This window comes from Centrocercus urophasianus, unplaced genomic scaffold, assembly GCF_019232065.1.
Source record: "Centrocercus urophasianus isolate 14NV4802_14NV808 unplaced genomic scaffold, USGS_Curo_1.0 seq_25, whole genome shotgun sequence".
Taxonomy (NCBI): Eukaryota; Metazoa; Chordata; class Aves; order Galliformes; family Phasianidae; genus Centrocercus; species Centrocercus urophasianus.
Genome location: NW_024884811.1, coordinates 3,199,138 through 3,211,954, shown reverse-complemented (window position 1 = coordinate 3,211,954; position 12,817 = coordinate 3,199,138). Strand labels below are relative to the sequence as shown.

General features: G+C 40.3%; 1 protein-coding gene across 1 annotated transcript in view; it reads left to right on the top strand.

The window, feature by feature from the left end:
- The first annotated feature begins 289 nt into the window (after window positions 1–289).
- The window catches only part of POC5 (POC5 centriolar protein), a 26,040-nt gene continuing 13,512 nt past the window's right edge, over window positions 290–12,817 (top strand). The window contains 4 exon segments of the mRNA XM_042825992.1: window positions 290–381; window positions 8,568–8,745; window positions 8,747–9,048; window positions 11,935–12,019. Coding sequence (XP_042681926.1) covers window positions 290–381; window positions 8,568–8,745; window positions 8,747–9,048; window positions 11,935–12,019 — 657 coding nt within the window.

The window sequence follows — 12,817 nt, the reverse complement described above, 5'->3', positions numbered from 1 at the left end:
CCCGTAGCCCTTTAAAATGGCAAAGCTCTTCTCAGACTAAATGAAGAAGCCTGGGGAGCGGAGAGGATATGAACAGGTAATGATTCAGCATCTAAATCTGATCTTTCTGCACTGGCTGAATTTTACAGCCTGCTGTGTATTAGAAGCGTTACTTTTAGTCCAGCTCTCTATCAGAGCAGCACGATGTGTTGCCACCTGGCGTAGAGATGATGTAAAAATCCTTGCTGACTTCTGATGAACAAAGGCTGCGTCACTGCAGAAGCTCATCTCTGCGTGGTACATCCCGGCAATGTCGTCAGCTTCCCTGTTTGCTGACTCATGGCTTCAGAATACAGCTCCAAGGGAAGAAATTACCCTTTTGCCTACAAAGATGTGCAGCAGGCAAGCACAGTGACTACAGAACTTGCCAGAGAAAGGGGAGATGGTGCGATAGGTACAGGCTGTCACACAGCTATGGGGTCTGGAGGCATGCCGGCTGTAAAGCTAATATACGTATACAGCTGTCAGCAACTAAAGTATTGATCCTGCCATAAGGTGCTGCAGAAGAGAGATGCTGAAACATGATGACTGTTACACAATGGGCTGCTCCTAGAGGAACGACAAAAGCCCGCTTCACATTGACCATTTTAAGCTTTTCTTCAAGTACTTTGGCAAACAAATCTGTACTTCATAATGAGAACATCATTCAAAGAACCTACCTAGCAGTCCTTCATGCAAAAGAAGTGGTAAAGGAAGTACAGTGCTTAGATTTTTTTTAAAGTCTGCAATTAGCACAACAATCTTTACACATAAACATCTTGTTTTCCTTAGGAACAGATCATTAATATAATTAAGCCTTGAAAGCCTTTTACTTATTTTCATAGAAAACACTTTAATTGCTGCCAACTGTTTTCTGCAGACTTCTGTATGAAATACATTTTAACGCTCCTTTAAAACCTTCTATGCTTCTGTGAGGAACACTTACAAAGAAAAAAACAATCTTCTTTCTTCAAATGTGATTTTCAGTAGCAGACTTATGGACAGCCTTAATGGTAGTCTTGAAAGATGCTGATATGTTGCATTTTATTATGGTCTTTCAATACTCTATAGCACAGTTGTGTTTCACTGCTGAAGCAGCATATGTCACTGTAAATAAGTTGTACATGTGCACCCTGCCACTGGAACATCTTTAGATTCCTAAATTCTAGATTAATCTATAATCTATAATCTAGATTCCTTCTGATCTTTTGATTTCCAATGAGAAATAATTTTACTGATCACTTGCTCTCTACAGCTTACAAGAAGAAAAATACTGCAACCACAGAAATATTTAAAGTTCTTTCTGACAAAATTATTAAAAGATCATTTTTGCACCCATTGTGGAGTCATTTCCATGGCTCACTGTGCTGTTCTGGTTATCCAGAATTTTCACTGCATTCTAAAACATTATCAGACTTATGGTTTTTGTCAGTTCAGAAGCTTGCAATGAAACAATTCACTTAATCACTAAAAATACAAACAGAATGCACTGATCTTAAATATTTTATTATGTCTCTGGAGTATTTCAGTAACTGTTGTGCCCCAGAACAAGAGCTGACTGCTGAAGTCAAATACAGACACAGAATTTTGAATATAAGTAAGGAAAGTCAAGTTTTGTCCATTCCAATTTTTAAATATTCAGAACAGTAAAAAAAAAAAAAAAAAAAAAGATTGAAGCATCCTCCTTTTAATCAGCTGGTGTTCTATTACTTCACCAAACACAAAACACAGCAGAAGTTGCTAATATTTCTCTAGCCTGCGGTGGGGGGACGAGGGAGTCTGCTAAAAGAAAGATCAGTCTTGCAGAAAGCATTTCCTTACACTTAGACAAAGCCTATAGGTTTGGTTTCCTGTGTAGCACCATTTAGAGAAATTAGAGGCTTGAAAACAGAGGGATATACTGATATATATGCTCAGCGTTTTAATAGTGGCTCTGTTTCCATGTGACTGAAAAGTAGTATCTAACATGCCAGTTAATCATTACAGCAGAAAATCTTTCTTGCAATTCATGCAAAATCCATTCATAACTGTAGTCATGATAGGTTCTGTCACTGATGTGGATGACTGACTGGCTGATGTGGAAAAGCTTACTCCAGTGAAAAATAATTCAGATTCCCCAGGAGAAACTCTTAAGTATAAATGAACACATTCACCAGGCCTACAATATCTACAGGCCCTTCAACAAATGCTATCCTGTAAGTGCCTGTAAAGCTATAAGCTGATACTTCTGTGGGGAAAAAAAAACAAAACAAAACAAACAAACAAAAAACCAAAAACAAAAACAAAGGCAAATACATTTTCATACAGTATTAAATTCCAGACTATTTTCAACCTCTCAACTTACAAGTCTTCTCTGAGAAGCATACATACTTTAAATATGCACTGACCATTATATCACAAATGAAATATCCAGAGCAGAATTTCTACAAGAGGTTGGTGGATGGAGGGAGAGTTGGTAGAATCTTTTTAACTCCGAGGAATTCAGAAATTATGAGGATATGATTGTTAAAACTAGCAAGAAATAGAATGGATGGTTGATGTCTAATTAATAAGAAAACAGACCACACTTTGAGGGTGGTGATCAACATTTTTTAACTTAGATTGAAAACCTGTCACTAGTGGGGTTGCCCAGGGACTCATTTTAAACCCCAATGGTTTAATATCATCATGAATTATGCAGATGATGGGACTGCAAGCAGTCAACAAGACTGGAAATGACACTAATCCAGGTGGTGGATGGTGAAGTGGACACATCAGAAGAAAGATGAGTCATCTTCCTGGGAGACCTAGACAGGCTGTAAGAGGGAGCAAGTAAGATAAGTGTGAAATTTAACAAGGATGAATGCACTGTTCTGCACCTGGGAAGGGGTAACCAAAGAGCCCTGCACAGTCTAGGATTTGTGTTGCTGGGGAGCAGCTTTGCTGAAAAGTACCTAGCAGTCCTGGCAAACACGATGAACAGGAGTCAGCAGTGCATCACTGTAGCCACAAAGGCAAATCGAACGCTGGGCTGCAACTGCAGGGTCATTACTAGCAAAGAAAGAAATGTGATTATCCCACTCTTCTCAGCAATTATCAGGACACACATTAAGTACCTGGTCTCCACAGATCAAAAAAGACATGCTAGAGTTCAAAGTATGACCATGAAGATGATCCAAGGCTGGAGAACCTGCCCTAAGAGGAAAAGCTAAAGGAGTTAGGTATTTTCATGCTAGAGAAGGTTCTAAGCTCATTGCAGTATTCCAGTACTTAAAGAGTGGTACAACCTCAACAAAGGCATGGCAGATTTCACATCACTTCAGTATTTCAAGATGCAACTAGGCAGGATGTTAGATTACCTCATCTAGTCTCTCTTTTTCAATGAAAATTTGTAAGTGATGATATTTCAACGTCTCTTCCAACCTGGGCTGTTCTGTGATTATTATCATCACCAGAAAATGATATCAGTTGTTGACAGCTGCTTAACAAATTATGGCACAAACATAAACATTTCCCATACCCATCATCTTCAGCGATTGTTTCTTAACTAAAATTAGAATTTTGATTTAGTAATGTTTTGAGATATTTTGAAAAGCGTTTCTTTATTTTAATTGCAACAACAAAAAAACTACTTGAATACTGAAATGATGGTCTGCCGATCAGCTATTCATAATGTTTCAGTTCCCATGAGGGGAAAGGAACGGCCTTGGTCCATGCATTTATGAAGGCCTCTTTCCCCAAAGCAGGAGCCAACATATGACTGACCTTTGAATGTAAGGCCCAAAAAGATGCAGTTCATTGCCATCTATCTGGCTTTTCATCTCCAGACACTTGATGCTTCTGTCTGAGACATGTGGACTCGTGGCACAGAAGAGAGGTGACAATACTGATCTATAGAAGACACAAGTCCACCTGGAGACCCAGGGCTATGTCTAACAGTGTACATGAGACAAAACAAATCTTGTGTTCACATAGTAACCAGATAACTATTTAGCCTAGAAGAGTGAAAGTCCAGTATCTACACTTGACTTATAACAAAGTATCTGTTTTTCCATCACAGTAATTACAGTAGATATGTGAAGAAAAACATACAACAAAAACAAACAACTGAGAAATTTCAACAGATATAAAATTATGGACAACACTGAATATTCATGAATATAACATGTAAAGTGTGCTTACTTCGCACTTTGACTCCTTCAAAAACTACTTCAAAGAACAAAGGGATGTGTATTCATGAATGCACTGGTGCTACTAAATTTATTTGACCTCCTTTTCCCTGACTCTCTTCTCCTCCTTTTCCTCACAGACAGCCAACTCAACACAAGTTCTCAGTCTGCACACGACTGTACTCTTCCTGGCTCCAAATGCTGCTACGGCTTTTGCTTGGCTAGAACAGCATATGAACATAAGTGGTCACAGAAGCATGGAAAATTCTCCCTCCTTCCGTGAAAATAATTGTCCTTTGTCTTTTGTTATAGAATCCAACATTAAAGATGAGTAGTATTTCAGATACACAATTAAGAAGCAGAAAGTTTCAACATAAGGTTTTATCAGATACTTTATAAAACCCAAAGTGTGGGAGTAGGGTAATTACTGTCATTTCATTGCACTCTCTCTAACTATTTACAATTATCTCTTTATACCAGTAATCAGCTTTATACCATTTGATCTCCTTTGCTTTTTATCCATCTAATTACAAAGTAGCAGTAGATGTTTGCATCACAAAGATTGGTTTGAGTACTCATCGCAATCTTCTTCAATTTTCAAATGTCTGCATTTTCCCAAAGGCACAGGACTAAAGACTAAGCACATATTTAAAGGCTATGCCTTACATTTTATTTCAAGAACACTTTTATGCAGGAATGCACTTCGTACTTTTTACAGCAGCAGTGTTCAATACAGATTAGAATCAGAAAAAGCATGTATCTCTGCTTTGTATATTGCACTGCTGGGTAAGAAACAATGTGAACTTGTGCTCCATTTTACTTGCATACTGGACAAATACAAGCCTTGCTGAAACATTAACCAATAACAGTGATTTCAAAACAATGCAACAGTTCTACATTTGACTTCATTTCAATTATCAAACAAACAATAAATTAAGAGGATGAACATTTTGGATTATTAGAAAATCCTATGTCATCTAGAACTTTGCATTAAAGCCAGATGTGGCAAGGGAAAATTGATTACACTTTGCTTTGGTGCAAGCATTGCTCACCTAGATATGACTACAGCTGAGTGTTGCCTTCAAATTAGCATTCAAACAAAGTAATAGTGCGAGGAAAATAAACAAATAAATAAATAAACAGACTGACAGACAGACAGAGATGTTTCTCTGAAACCATGATATATCACACATGCTTACAATAGTCCACCAGTAAACAGAGTCTTTCACTCTACTTTTCTGGAAACTAACCAAAACAAGCAACTTCATGAGCCTTAAAAAAATACATTGACTGCACAATAATGAAGAGTCACTCAGACTGAGTTTTTTGCTTATCACAGCCATGTGGATCTTACCAGATGTTATAGTTACAAATAGCCGCCTGATGATGCTTCTTCCAATTCCTAATTTCAAATATTTCTACAAACTGCACTTAAACAGATACTGGTATCATTTCTATAGATAACACACTCTGTCTTCTTTCCATAGGCCCCACTGAGTTCAATAAAGCCCATATGGAGCAAATTCATTCATACCGTGGTCACTCCTACCTATAAATTTAGAAATTTAGGAAAAAAATAAACGGGAAGTTTGCCTTGCTACTTGAATTTTTAGGCTAAAGGAAAGTTTCATATTGGCAAGTGCCTACTGCTAATGCATTTAATACTAGTGAAATAAGTACCTCTCATTAAATCCTTAGAAAAGAAAGACTGAATACCTGCTAACAGATGTCCGATGTGTAGATTACTAGTACAAAGACTCATAAAAGGCACTGCTTTCTGTTAATTCTGATTTTGTTTGTTGTCTGAGAGGAATGGCTGAGGTAAGTAAATGTTTTATATTTACAGGTATCTGACGCTTGGTTGTGATTAGTGCTAAGCTTGCGGTTTCTGCATCAAAGAAATACATGAACACATCACAAATACAACAGGGAACACTGTAATATATATAAAAATAGACAAGATATAAAAAAAAGTGAAAAATATACACAATAGATATCATGATTAAAGACTCATCAGGAAATCTCTGAAAAAAATCTGTTAAATAATATTTCTACCCACCTACTAGTTGTAGTAAATCATGATCAGTGCATTTTAAAACTATTCATCTATCTAGATACTAGACTGGCTTTGTTATGTTTTTAAAAGATGATCTAGAAAGTACATATTTTAGCACTAGTATGTCTTACACAGTGAGGAAAAGATTGGTGTAACTGCTTAACACAATTCCTTTCAGTTTCTTTGAAAGAAAAAGCTTTAGTATTTTCTAATGTGCTGAAAGAAGGTTCTGGAAAACCTTCCACTCATTGGTTAAATTAGACACTGTCATCCACTTCAGTACGGGAAGTAGAAAAAGGAATTGAAATCTTGCTTTTGGTCAGGTTCTGCACAGCTTAAGCCTAAGAGTGGTCTGTAAAAGCACAAGTACCTCACATTACCCACTTCAACTCCGTGAAGCTTCGCTTCAGGTGAAATTGTCAATTAAGAGGATGCTGCAGTAGCCAAGAGGTTTTGGAAAATGAGGTTAAAGGAGTCCTTTTATTACATAAAAGGCTTTCTGTGGAAGAACTTAAAGCCTCCAAGAGAGGTGGTATTTCTGATAATTTCCTGAGTTAACTCTTTCATAGGTGCAAAAGATTCTGGAACATATGCACGTTGCTTACTAAAAAAAATTAGGGGAAATTATAAATTGCAGTTGTGTATTGTTTGCTATGTCTGTGCTGTCCTTCTCATGTTACCAGGCAAAATTTTGGTGTAATATAAAGTACACTCACATATTACAGAACTTGACCAGGAGGTTTGTGTCCCTGGAGTACCAGATGGTACAGATGTATGCTGTAGATTATTGTGAAAGGATTTTCTGTGTCACAGCACACATTACAAAAGGAGCAATTAAGATGGTGTCAGGATAAATGGAGGCAAACAGACAGAAGGGCTCTCTGATTCCTGGAGCCAGACAGAAAAGCCTGTAAAATTTGGTGTTGAATTTCTACTTACTACTGCCCAGAGGTAACTGCAACAAAATTCTCCCCAGGGATCTACGCAACGGCTGTTGTTCAATGTTACCCAGCACGTGGCTTGCTGACACTAACAATCAGACACCTTTCTACCACGGCCTAAACATATTCGACACTTGAGCTTAACAGGAGCCACCAGCGTGCTTAACAGCCCAGAAGGTAGAGGAGGAGAGGCCAGAAAGAAGGTGATTGTCCCCCTCTGCTCTGCCCTCGTGAGGCCCTTCTGGAGTACTGCGTCCAGGTCTGAGGCCCCCAGCACAGCAGGGATGCAGAGCTGTTGGAGAGGGTCCAGAGGAGGGCCTCAAAAATGGAAAATCACCCCTACAAGAACAGGCTGAGAGAGCTGGGGCTGTTCAGCCTGGGGAAGACTCTAGGGAGAACTTCCAGTACATATAAGCAGGAGAGGGACTATCTTTTTACATGTTCCGATAGTGGGAACACGAGAGGGAATGATTTTAACTGAAAGAGGGGAGCTTTGGGTTAGATGTGAGGAAGAAATTTTTGACTGGGAGCAGTGAGGCACTGTCATAGGTTGCCTAGTGAGATTGTGGACGTCCTGTCTCTGGGGGCACTTAAGACCAGGCTGTGGGAATGGGATAAAATGTTGTTTCTGCATTGAATATTGAAAAGGGCGACCTAAAGTAGCTGCAGCACATCCTTAGAAATAGCTGATGTGAAAAGTAGAAATACCATATACATATTAGCAATATATTTTAGAAATATAGTTACCAAATAATGTGACAAATTCTTTCTCACAAAGGCTGCAATAGACTTTAAATGTTCTAAACAATGTGGGTATAGTATTCTGAGCTGGGAAACATGTTGTAAGGTTGTTCATTAGGCCAGCAAAAGTGAAATACATTTAACAAGCTTTCAAGGAGCCAGGGCCTTTACGCAAAGCAGAACTGTCCCATTCTGTGGGAATGTTAGAATGCCATATGCAGGCTCCAAGATACTCCACTCTATCCTCCTTCCAAGCTTATGTCTATGCAAGGACAGACAGATGACCAGAACAACGATCCAGAGTTAAGGGCACAAATGCTAGGGGGTAATTAAACAAGAGCTTATGCTTACTTTCATGTTGTAAAGCAGGCATCCAAAAGTTATGACCGGTGTTTTCTGTGTGCGCTCCTGCTGGCCCGCCATTGCAACTGCAAATAAAATCTGCTTTATCGGAGATACTATCCTGGAAAATTATTTGGATATTTCCAACAAAGCTGGATGGGGCCCTGGGCAGCCTGATCTGGTGGTGGCAATGCTGCCCATGGCAAGGGATTGGAAATAAATGACCGTTATGGTCCCTTTCAACCCAAGCCATTCCATGATTCTTTTAGCAGCAATTCCCCAACGCGGGGTACCTATCTGAGCTCCCTTCACCACGGCTAGACAAGCTATTGGGCTGGCATTGCTCCCTACACATCCCAGCACTAACAGGCCCACACGAGCCACCTACGGCGCTCACCAGCAGGCACCAAGCAAGACCACAGAGCTTGCAACACCAAGGACCCCCGGAGTCCCGCACCGCACAGCTGCCCCCTTCACGGCGCCCGTCCCTCAGCACCGCCCCCCACCAACGGCCACCCACGGCCCGCGCCCCAGCCCCGGGAACGGAGCTGGCCAATCAGCAGGCGGCACCGCTGACAGGCAGGAACCGGCAAAGGGTGACGCGTCGCAGCTGAGGGGCGGGACGGCTTTTCACTCCCAATCTTCTCAGGCCGAGCTCTCTAATTGGCTATTTTTCCGCCAAGATGTCCAATCAGAGAGTGTCTTGCAGAAGCCGGCTGAACCTATCAGAGAGGCGTTTCTTCTTCCGCCTCGGTAGTTTGAAACCCTTGCGCCCGGCGGACGCTCCGACCGTTGTCCGCAGGTGAGAGGGCAGGCGGGAGGCGGCCCGGCGGCCTTAGAGGCCCAGTCTGTAGCAGGACAAAAAAGGGGATGCGTTCACGTACGAAGTTTTGATTCCTTTTCCTGACTTGTTCGGCCGTGTTCCTGCCCGGCCGTGCCACCGTGTTGCTGCGTGACGCCCCGCGGCTTGGCCTTACTTTGCAGCTGAGGCGGCCGCAGCGGGCAATCGGCACTGCAGGCGCCGGGTTTGAGTGGTACCGCTTCATATGTGTAAGTTAAAGGGCCTCCGGAAGTACACCTCTTCCCTGGGTGAGAGGCTCGTCGGAAAGCAGCACCCTAGGTAACGAGCAGGCTGCCAAGGCAGAAGTCTCATGGGGCTCAAATAGTTCGGAATTAGTGGCGTGAACGGCCGCGATGAGACAAATGAGAGATCTGTAAAGCTGAGGGCTGTTTCTGTAAGTAGCTGTCCTTAGCACTGCGGTCATACACTTAACGGTTTCATGTTAACTTAGTGCTGTTAGCAGGAGCCTTGCTTTGGTGTGGTCAGAAGTGTCCTGGCAGACGCCTGGGGAAGATGAGAGGCACGAGATAACCATGAAGTTCTCGGTAGCCTCCTTGCATTTCGTGATTTGCACCTCAGCAAATCAGTTTACTGATGTCTTCGTATGCCATGGTAAATATCTCTCTTAGAAACTTGCCGTGTGTTCTCTTAATCAGATCAAGGCAGATAACTTATTTTTAGCATGAGGTGACAATGGCATGTGCAAACATCAGCTTAAAAGAATTGTATGTATCTTACAGTAGTTTTGGCTGTTCTGTATATGAGCAGTTTTCTAGAATTCTGGGTTTACTGGTATTTGTGCTGGACTTTGCAATAGTCAGAATGTCAGGTTGGACTGCAGGCAAGAACACCAGAGATGTTGATGGGGAAAATAGAAGTGTTGTGAGGAAAGCTGAAAATTTAAGAAGTGTGCTATTTGTAATGTGAAGTGATTTTCAAGTTAGTAAAGACAGTCGGGTTAGAATTCTGGTGCACATGGTAGAGGTCTAGTCCAGAGGAATAAAGAAAAGGGATAGACAGAGAAGGCAGACACACTGAGCTTGAGCAGATTGTGACTCCTATAAAGTGACTTCAGATAGCTGAGCTGCAGTTTTAAGCTTGGAAAGTGGCATGAAATGGAGAGATAACATTGTTTGTGTGAAAGAAAGCAGCTGAGTTGAAGAACCACAAACTCAAACATAGTTTCAATGATACACAAAGAGCTATATATGCTAAACTGAGCGTTAAGAGTTTCAGAAGGCTGAAAGTCAGGGCAGTGGCCTTAAATTAATGAACAAACTTTTCCTTCCACTTCATTAGACGCTTCAGAGTCATGTGAAACTCAAGTGGCTTCGTGTTTAATTATAAGAATTGGTGGTAGGTAGTTTTGTTAAATGGGCTGATGAAGAGAGCAGTGTTTGTAATTTGTTACACTCTTCCTGTTTCTATGAATACCTGGTAATTAACTGATCCTTTGTCTCACCAACACGCATGTGAGCACATCTGAATATCTCTAGGACTTCTGGACTGCTTGAGACCCACTAACTGAGAAACTGTGAGTTATAAAGCACATGGTTTGATTTACTGAAGAAGAATTTGGGGCCTTTGAAAGAACATAAGAAGGCAGTAAGCAGTGAGATAATAAAGGTTTTTTGAACCTTAGGCAGTAGGAAATCTCAGCATTTAGAATTGTGTTTATGCCATTTTTAAAATATCAGCACAGACACTAACTTCCCATTCTGCATACTGAAAGCCATAAATGGCAGAGAGGTCTTCTATGGTTCATGACAAATCGGTATCTGGAATAACTCATAAAACTGAATGAATTAACTTCCATCTCTATTCCCATATAGAGCGCTCTGAGTTTATTGCTTTTTTTTTTTTTTTTTTTTTTTAGTATTTTGAAATAAGATGGTCATTAAGGAGGACATTTCCTGCCAACTTAATATCAGTACAATTGGCAATTTAAAAATAATGTTTCTGTCAGAAAATTCATCTGTTTAAAAAACAGCTAAGAATATTATGATTGACCGTTTTAAAGGCCTGTCTAAAAATTATTTTAACTTGCATGCTTGTTAGCTACACTATACCAATACTTTGTTCATCTGGTTATTTATAGTGGTCTTCTTCCCAGGCTTATTCTCAGCTAACAGCTCTCTGTTCAAAAGTGTCTCGTGGTTACTTTCGATGTTCATCAGGCAGCTATATCACTCTGCCATTCATTCATTAACAAATTTTTTATGCTGCATGGTAAGCATTCAGGGCATCATCTTAGCCTGGATTGTGGTATTTCCAGGGGAAAAAAAAATCAGAGCAGAATTTAGGCATTCCTATATGCCTCTGTAGGAATTTTGTACTGAAGTAAGATATATAACTCCAAACACTGCAACTAAGAAGGAGGCTTTGACATAGAACTGTGCTCATAAATTAAGGTTTCTATAGTCTCTCCATATATAATTTTTTTCCTCTATCACTGTATTGTAGTTGCACCGTATATTTAATGTAAAATATTTTGTGTAACATGGAATATTAGGCATAACATTTACTCAACCAGTGTAGAATGGCAAAATTGCTGATATTGTTGCTTCTCAGTCATTCGTGTTTTGTTTGAGTCTCAAAGTCAGTTGAAGTCTTTTCATGTTTTTGAGTATGGGTTGGATAAAGCAATTAAATGCCTTTCAGTCAATGCTTATAGCAGTATATGTAACAAGGACACTTTCAGGTTATCCCATTGCATGGGCTCTCCCCCCACCTACTTGAGGTAAACACTACAGCAGTATCTGTGTTTCTGTGAAAGAGATTAGTGAACGTCCTGGAAATAGAAAGTGAAGCTGAGTTTCTACTGTTCTACTGACTGACTTTGTGCAGGATGTCATCAGATGAGGAGAAAAGCACAAGTCCAGTTTTGCTGAAAGACTCAGTTCAGGGCATTTCTGTTTCTTCAGATGTTCAGGTAGGAAAGAGGCAACCTCATTTGGTTCACCATTACAGCATTTTATCTGGCTACGCGTAATTGTGAGGAAACCTAATCAAACTTGTGCCTTTTTTGTGTTTTAGAGATATAGTAAAATAAATGCTAGGAAATGAAGCAAATTAGACAAAAGTAAAATGTGTGATTAAAATAAAGTTACTTGGATTTCTTTCTGTGCATTTCACAAGAAATTTCAACTTAAATGAAAATTCACATCTAATCACACATCACTGAGGGTGATCAGTGACAGCTATAAGAAAAATACTATAGTTCTCTTCTTTCTGGTGCTACTTTTTGTGTGTAAAGTTTTATCAAGAGGTGAGAACCAGGATAGAAACCTCTAATTTCTAAGCAATGAAGTGTAGCAGCATGAGGTTTCTTACGCGATGAAAGGAAGTGTTTGTTTCCCGCATTAAATGTGCTGCAACTACAAAGGAAGGGGGTGTTCTTTGCATTTTGAAGGGATGGAAAAATAATTGGATAAAGTATTTGTCCTATGCTGTTGAAAGCAGTAGATCTTTATCCTTAATATTTCAATATTTCAATTTCAATATTTCAATTTCACCCTCAGTAAATTTGCAGATGACACCAAATTGGCTGGAAGTGTGGATCTGCCTGGGGGTAGCGAGGCCCTACAGAGGGATCTGGACAGGCTGGAGAGCTGGGCTGAAGCCAATGGGATGAGGTTCAACAAGGCCAAATGCCAGGTCCTGCACTTCGGCTACAACAACCCCAGGCGACGCTACAGGCTTGGGGCGGTGTGGCTGGAGGACTGCGTAG